At 41.0% G+C, this 7,984-nt stretch overlaps 1 protein-coding gene across 1 annotated transcript; it reads right to left on the bottom strand.

Moving 5' to 3' along the window:
* Positions 1-394: 394 nt before the first annotated feature.
* On the bottom strand, positions 395-6,460 carry LOC123426640 (RNA polymerase II C-terminal domain phosphatase-like 4). The gene is made up of 8 exons (XM_045110504.1): positions 5,933-6,460; positions 4,840-4,913; positions 4,283-4,413; positions 3,886-4,066; positions 2,133-2,422; positions 1,615-1,803; positions 1,440-1,478; positions 395-1,055 (listed from the first exon to the last, which is right to left on the bottom strand). Exons 1-8 carry the CDS (start codon positions 6,142-6,144, stop codon positions 540-542), a joined length of 1,632 nt encoding a protein of 543 aa, XP_044966439.1. The 5' UTR covers positions 6,145-6,460; the 3' UTR covers positions 395-539.
* Between the last annotated feature and the right edge of the window lie 1,524 nt (positions 6,461-7,984).

Here is a 7,984-nt window from a genome sequence, read left to right as displayed (position 1 = left end):
TGCTTACGAGAGACCGGTTTCATCGACTAACATTTAACTTGTCGCATAAAGATGACTAACATGTAACTTGTCGTATAAAGATGACTGGCGGGTATTTGTTTCTTTAATTTTAGTTGAATCGGCTTTGATAAAATCGGTCCTTGAAAAAAGTTAAATAGCAACTTGTATATCATCGTTGTGGTTTTACGTAAGTAAAATGCTATCATACGCGTATGGCAGTTGTTGGAACACTAATGCCCTATTTGGGGCATCTATTTGAGATGAATATTTTTTGTGCCCTAAAAATCACTTATAAGTGTTACAAACTTTGCTCCAAACCATTTTGGTGCCCTAAAACAGGGATTGGAGATGCACTAACCGGAGGCCCATTGAGCTCTCAGACCAGCTGACGAACTTAGGAAGTACCAAAATTAACAGTGGTTCAGTGAAACCATATCCAAAAATGCTAAGCTTTTTGTTCCACTGCTCGTACATACGGTACATGTCACAAACGTTTAATTAATCCCCTTAAAACATGTACTTAACCCATTGTGTGTATCTTATGAGTTCGCTGAATCAGTGACAGCAGCAGCAACACCGTTTTCTTTATCCTTTTCTTTCGCTGGAGCAGTGGCAGCAGGAGCAACATCATCTTCTTTATCATTTTCATTCGCTGGATCAGAGGGAGCAGCAGCAACATCATCTTGTTTATCCTTTTCATTCGCTGGATTAGTGGCAGCAGCAGCAACATCATTTTCCTTGTCCTTTTCATTCTTCTTTACCTTTACGGGGAAATCTTCCTCCTGCTGCCGATGCCACCGGAAATTCGAGGCTTCAATCCAGCGGGGGTGGACCAGGATCTTGTTGTTCTTAACTGCCCAACGGGCTTTATCTGTTCCAACATCCACAGCGACAACATGGGTGATTGTTGAATCCACGTCCGCAGAGCAAATGGCTCCCAGCTGCTCAGCCATCTTCCAGATAAACTGATCCTGTGGGCGAGAACTGGACGGGAAGACCCGACTGAAGACTAATTTGCAGCCTTGCAGTACTTCCTGCCGTACCCTCTTGATTACCTACAGAATGGGGTATGTAAGCACACATGAAACAGCAAGTGACTGCAGAAATGTATGAAGCACAATAGGATACACCATAAAGGATTGTTAGTGACCTCTAGTTCATAGTGATTTCAGAACTTATCTACAATTCTATAAAACTGAATTTGATTGGTTTTTTGTTGTCATTTCATCACCACTGGATCATATCCATCAAAAGTAGCTTTACAGATAAGAATCGGATGGGGTTGCTCACATTCCACAAAATGGTGATAGCAAAAAGTGCAGTGCTGAGCAACATGTATGACGGACAAGACACTCAAGCAAGGTGCATAAAATACAAATAACTTCAGTTGGCCGGCGCATAAAATACAAATAACTTCCAGTTTAAGTCTGGAAGTGTACCTGTCTTACATCCCGTGAAGAAAGAGCAGTTTCAACAGCCTACAGGAGTGCAGGAGCAATTGATTAGGTAAAAACATCAGCTTTAGTAGAATCAAGTTTATGCACATTGCACAGGAGCGAAAAGGCAGCAGGACAATAATTTGTAGTGAAAACATGTACTACTTAAGGAACCAACCGAATCAAAGAAAATTGTGTGTATACGCTTCAGAACATCTAAAATAGTAGCCAAAGCTCCATCACTCCCCCTTTCATCTTGCATTAACTCTGACAGAGATTTGACGCTAAAACCAAATTGGCGACAGCTTGAAGCAAAGTAATGATATCTCTCCATCAGAATTAGGTTTTCTTTATGCTTCTGCCAGACCTGAAACAAATATTTATGATATCTCTCCGTAAGATTTGACGCTAAAACCAAATTGGCAACAGCTCAAAGCAAAGTAATGACACGCTGTGCTGATACAAACAGATGATGGACAAATCTACTAAAACAGGAAACATCAAAACCACAGGGGTTAAGAAAAAAAACAGCACCTAGACATTGAAGCACTACCACTGACCAGAAAGACGTAGTGACTAAGTATAAAACACAATAACATACATTGAGCAACAAACTCATGTCCAATGATAAGTACTGAAACAGTATCATAACTCATAAGTGTGTGCCAAACATGCTCAACAAAGAAAAGCACTTACATACTCAGTGTCATCAAGAATCACGGCAACACTTTCGGCTCCAAGAACCATATCAAGACCTTTCTGGTGTCGCTGTGTGCAGTCAGAGTTTGAAATCACTTTGGAATTAAAATAGACATTACGAGGGTCAAGAAGCTTCGCTATTTCAATTGCATAAGCCTTGTCGCCCATGGTATATATATACATCTCAAACATATTGCTTGCTTCTTTTAGAAATTTACGGACAAATGGTCTCAACTTTGTAAGCATCTGCATTCCTTCTAATGTGAATAAACTTCCATTTGGATCGTCTGCATAGGGCATGTTAGTGGTTAACTGTAGCTCTATATTCATGGATAAGCAGACAAATATTTAGCCAAGATCAAAGCCAATAATCGTTTAGAAAAGAAGTCTGGATACACTAGGTGGAAGAAAATAACTGTGTACAACAGAAGTCTGCATACAGTAGAACCAGTATTACAAAACTGATAGTTCCATCGTATAAAAGCTTTGCTATTTGAGGTCAACAGTTATTGCCATGTTGACTGGTATAGCAATGCCAACTGTTGTAGACTGTCAAATTTTAATCGAAATAACCAGTGATGAGGTATCAGGGAAGAAAAAGTGGCAATCTCTAAATGAAATCATATATTAAACAACACCAAAAATAATGAAAATTGTCATGAACAGTGACATCAAACTGCAGGGATGTTCGGTTCATAGCCACACTTTGCCACGCCGCAAGTTTGGCAAGTTTGACCAAGTTAGGTTGGTGTTTGGTTTTAGCCACAGACAAGGCAGGATTCCTTTTGTGAGAAATAAGCCCTTTAAGTCATATGTAACCAAGTTGTACTAGGAAAGTCAGTCTGTTGCCCTTCAGCTTTCTGTTTGGCTTGTCCCAGCCAAAGCTTACAGGCTCTGAAATTTGTTTGAGGTTTGAAGTTTTCTTATTGCATACCAAACAGATTACAGGGACTTGAGTACTGGACTTATATAATAGCCACCCTTATGCAATCAGGATGGGCAACAGACTGACTCTCCTAGTACAACTTGGTTACATATAACTTATGGCCAATTCTTTTGGGGCTTATGGCTGGCTGTGGAAATAAGCTGCCCCCTCCCCAGCTTATTCTAGAAGCCCAACCTAAAATTTTATTTTAGAAGCCTACACATTGCCGAATCTGGTTAGGACCCTGGCTATGATACTAGGGACTCTGACTAAGACACGGCTGCTGCTGGTATCTTGCAAAGCTTGACACTGATATACCTTCCCTAATACGTCCACAACACTTTTTCTCAGAAAACTGTGCTAACTCCAGCTACAAAAACCAGCAAAATATATACTTTTTCTGACAATTTTTCTGCAAATAACTACAACAATTAGTTTTGAACATGGATGTTTGTGCAAGTTGCAAACTTGAAACTGCGGTGAAAGTAGTTGAAAACATATCTATTATCATTTCCCTATGGAGTTTAAATAATTTCAAATATATTAGAGTTAGGAAGTGAAAATGGCGGGTTCGCTTATATATTGTAGACCAGAGGTAGTGCCACACTGTGTAGAGAAATATCAAATACTCCCTCCGTTCCAAAATATAAGTCTTTTTAGATGTTTTACTAGGGAACTACATATGGATGTATATAGACATATTTTAGAATGTAGATTCACTCATTTTGCTCTGTATGTAGTCCCTTAGTGAATCTCTAAAAAGACTTATATTTAGGAACGGAGGGAGTAGTTCTTAAAGCTTAAATAGAAATAGTTACAACTTACCTTTTGATGCAGCAGCTTGAATTCCCAGGTTATTTTCAGCAGCAGAAATATCATGGAGTTTTGTCGAGTTGATCAGTGTATGGTCCAAGTCTAAAATAAGTATCAGTTTTCTTTCACGCAGCAAATTCTTCAAATCAGATCCACGCAGTCTGTCAATTTCTGACGTACCTAGCCTCAAACCCTGCATAGAAATAGCCCTGGAGTTCAGAAAATTGTATTGACGGCACTGTGCAAGCACAACTGGAAACAGAAAAAACAAATCAAATATCTGATAATGTACTGGAAATACAATGCTAATATTAGCCTCAAAATGGGTCCTATGAGAAGGAAAATTCAGTAAGAGAACACTGTTACACCTCTCATGTTAGTGAGAAGAGAAGACCACACGTCTAGGTACCTTGTGGACATAACCAAAAGCAACCCCTGGAACATCTTCCTCGTCTTGTCTTTTCCCACACCTAAAGCAAAGTCCACCAAAAAATCCAGGATGTGGAGGACATATCTTGATTTGAGCATCTTTAAATGAACCTACCACATACATATATCCAATAATTCACATATCTGCCACACTTGTGAACGTCAATGATTTATATTACGGTATATCGAGCTGAAGCAAAGAAAACTTCAAAAAGACTGATTTTAAACACGCTGGACTTCTAGGCAACTGGATAAACTGAAAGTGGGTAAACATACATGACATAGATAATGGTTTGTGCTTCGCAAATATACTAGATCAAAAGATGAACATACAACTACGAATAATGATAGACAGATTCCGCTATTAACCTGAATGGCAATGTGCATCTTTTATGATCCAAATGAAGGAAGTAACTTGAATATTTTAGAATTATCAAAATTAGTACACAATAGTGTCCCCTTGAGCTGCTAAATTCTTTTGCCTAACCTTGAGCTGCTAATGGTTAATGTTTTGCAAAACGAGACTAACAAGCATACCAATGGAATCTTCATCTGGTCTTGTTGTCGTTTCTCGATCTTGATGTTGCACCTTCACTTTACGCCTTTTGGCACTGCATTTTTCATGGGATCAGCAGTCAGATACTTCAGATCTATACTATAGAATCTACAAAACAAATCGTGATCATTCTCAACACAATATTATCCCATATTATTGCCTCATGCTCCCTCTTTTAACCAAGTATTACGATGCTTCGTCAACAACTACACTCTCTCACTGCCCCAAAAAAATCACTGCAACTAAACTATTTCATGCAGTGGTTTCACAAGGGATGATTTTGTATATTGCCGGTTATCTCCATATTACTGTACCTGGTCACTATTCTGCTGTGAATCGATGATGTAACACATTCTGGGTGGATATAAAAGAGAACAGCAAATGATGACGACTAAACCAAACTTATTGGCACACCACACACACAAAAAAAAAACTCCTTAAAAACCAACATGCAAATGGAGTGTCTGTGCCTGATCTGCCAATCCTAAGCTTCAGCAATTCAGCAGCTCATATAAGCCACCGAACATTCTAACGTGGCTTGTCCTAGCTTCACATAACATGAGAATGAAGCTATGCTGAACAACCTAAGAATAAAAACAAACTGGCATACCACAGCAGAATATGTGGCTTTCCATTTTCCATTTGAGCTGTAAGGCACAGAGGAATCTAACTGAATCTGTTGTAATGATCAATTTCACATTCTCAAATAAGCGGAATACTTTAACACATAATCAAGTGAAGCACTCACTGCTAATTTCTTAAGTAAAAAAAAGTATTAACGCCAACAAACCCTAAATAAGAAAGGACAAAAATCCCCTATCACGTCGAATGTTGCACTCGTATATACGAATCCACCTGTCAGCCACATTGCAAAAAGAACAGAAACATCAACTCCCAAGCATCTATCTGACCGAAATTACCATCCCACTCCCATAAGATAGGACCAAACCTACTAATGACTACACTGAAGCTGTACATTCAACACTAGAACCGTGGATTACATGCTCCTGACCGCACAGCCAAAGCAATCAAGCCCAACAATCATATACGCAGTGGGGATTACAAATCACATGCCTGCTCTGCTCCACGGTTTCTACATCGGACACCACGTCTTCGTCGTCATCCTCTTCGTCGTCGCTGCTTGTGGGTGATGTGGACGGGTCGCCCGCAGAGGCGGAGTCGACGGCAGAGGCGAGATCCAGCTCGGCGTCTAGGAGCGCAGCGAAATCGTCGCTGCCGCTGGACGACGACGGGGACGGCGACGGCGATTCGGCTGCTAGACTCATAGGTGACGACGCGGAAACGGGAGCGAACAACTCACGGATGGAGCAATCGGCAGCGGAAACACGGCCTAGGGCGAGCTAGGGTTCTGGATGAGGCCGGGACAGCAGGACGGAGACGCGGCGGTGGGAAGGACGACGGCAGCAAACCCACCGATGGAAGGGTAGGAACGGGAGGAGGTGAGGAGAAAGGAGATGAGCGGGCAATGGTGAGAACGCAGGCTGGGGAGAGGGGGGCTGCAAGAACGGCGGGGAGAAGCGGGGCGGCGGCGCGTGACCGAGGCGACGGCAGCGTTGTGACTCCGGGTGTCTATTTTTCATATACACCCACGACATATACACCCAGTCACCCATACAAACACACACACACATTTGTCTATTTTCATAAACAATTGTCATAAATATAAATAATCTTCCAACCCAGTCAACAAGGCGAGATAGTCAACAAAACTCCAACTCAGTCAACGAGACTCAATACGAGCAATGAAACTTTGAGGCCTTGTTCGGTTAATCCACTGTCCAAGTGGATTGAGGTGGATTGAAGGGGAATAGGATGAAATTTGTACTAGATGGGATTTAATTCTTGTCAATCCATGCCAATTCCTTTCATTTTCAGTGGAACCGAACAAAGCCTGAAGGGGAAAATGAATGAGATCAACGTATAAAAAAGCAAATGAAGCCAAGTTTAGAAAAGGTCCAACTAGTCAAAAGCTCATTCATGCATCGATGGAAACTAGAGGCTAGGGCGAGCTAGGATTCTAGATGAGTTCGGAAGAGCACGACGGAGGCGATGACGGTTGGAAGGATGACGGCAACGATCCACCAATGCGAGGGAAGGAACGGAAGAAGGCGAGGAGAAACGAGATGAGACGGCAATGGTACCAACGCAGGTTACGAAAAAGGGAACTACAAGAACGGTGGCACGTGACCGAGGCGGCGGACATCGATTGTGACTTTGGGTGTGGTTAATGTGCCCGTACAACAAACAAACACAGACGCGTGCGCGATACACTTGTCTATTTTTCAAAAACTAATGTCTATGCTCTAATTCAGATTTGTTTGTCTGTTTTCTGAAACTCTTTTTATAAATATGAATTGTGTTTCAACCCAATCGACAAGGCTTGAGCTAGTTAACAAAAATTCACCTCTCAATAAGACTCGGTACGTACGATGGAACTTCAAAGAAAAAATGGATCAAATCAACATAGAAGATAGAACGAATGCAAATGAATCTAAATTAAGAAGAGGCCCAACTAGTCAAGAGATCATTCATGCACCGATGGAGAATGAGTGTGCACCATGTAATATGGATACCCCATATTTGGCTACTCTTTATAAAATTGTTGACCTGGCTTTATCATCCTACAGTTGGACCCTCCGCCCTCATGTCCTTCATATATGTCCGGGCGAAAAAACCGGTCATTGCCCGATAAGAGAGAAGGGAAAAAAGGTGACCCAATTGGACCCCTCCCTCCCTTTGTAGTTTGTACCCATATGGCCTGGATGCCTCCAAACCCTCGTATCCACCTCATATACGAGGATATGAATGCGGTTGTATGCATGCACAAACATTATTCAAGAAATCTTTAACTGGTAGACGCTCGGTTAGCTTGAGAGTAGTGATTAATCAATGAATCGGTCTTTTAACTGGATTAATCGGTTCATCATTAATCGCTAGATTAAATAGGAACCTACCAACATATATCTATTTTTTATGTATTATACCATATTTTCATGCTACCAACTATGTAATATACCAAAATATTCTACCATGGGCCTATAAAAACATAGAAAAGAGGCAAATTTGATAACCTTGATGCATCTGAACCTACAAAATCTAAAAAAT

This window comes from Hordeum vulgare, chromosome 2H (assembly GCF_904849725.1).
Source record: "Hordeum vulgare subsp. vulgare chromosome 2H, MorexV3_pseudomolecules_assembly, whole genome shotgun sequence".
NCBI classification, from domain to species: domain Eukaryota; kingdom Viridiplantae; phylum Streptophyta; class Magnoliopsida; order Poales; family Poaceae; genus Hordeum; species Hordeum vulgare.
The sequence above is the reverse complement of the archived record's forward strand: the minus strand, read 5'-3'. Positions and strand labels throughout refer to the sequence as shown.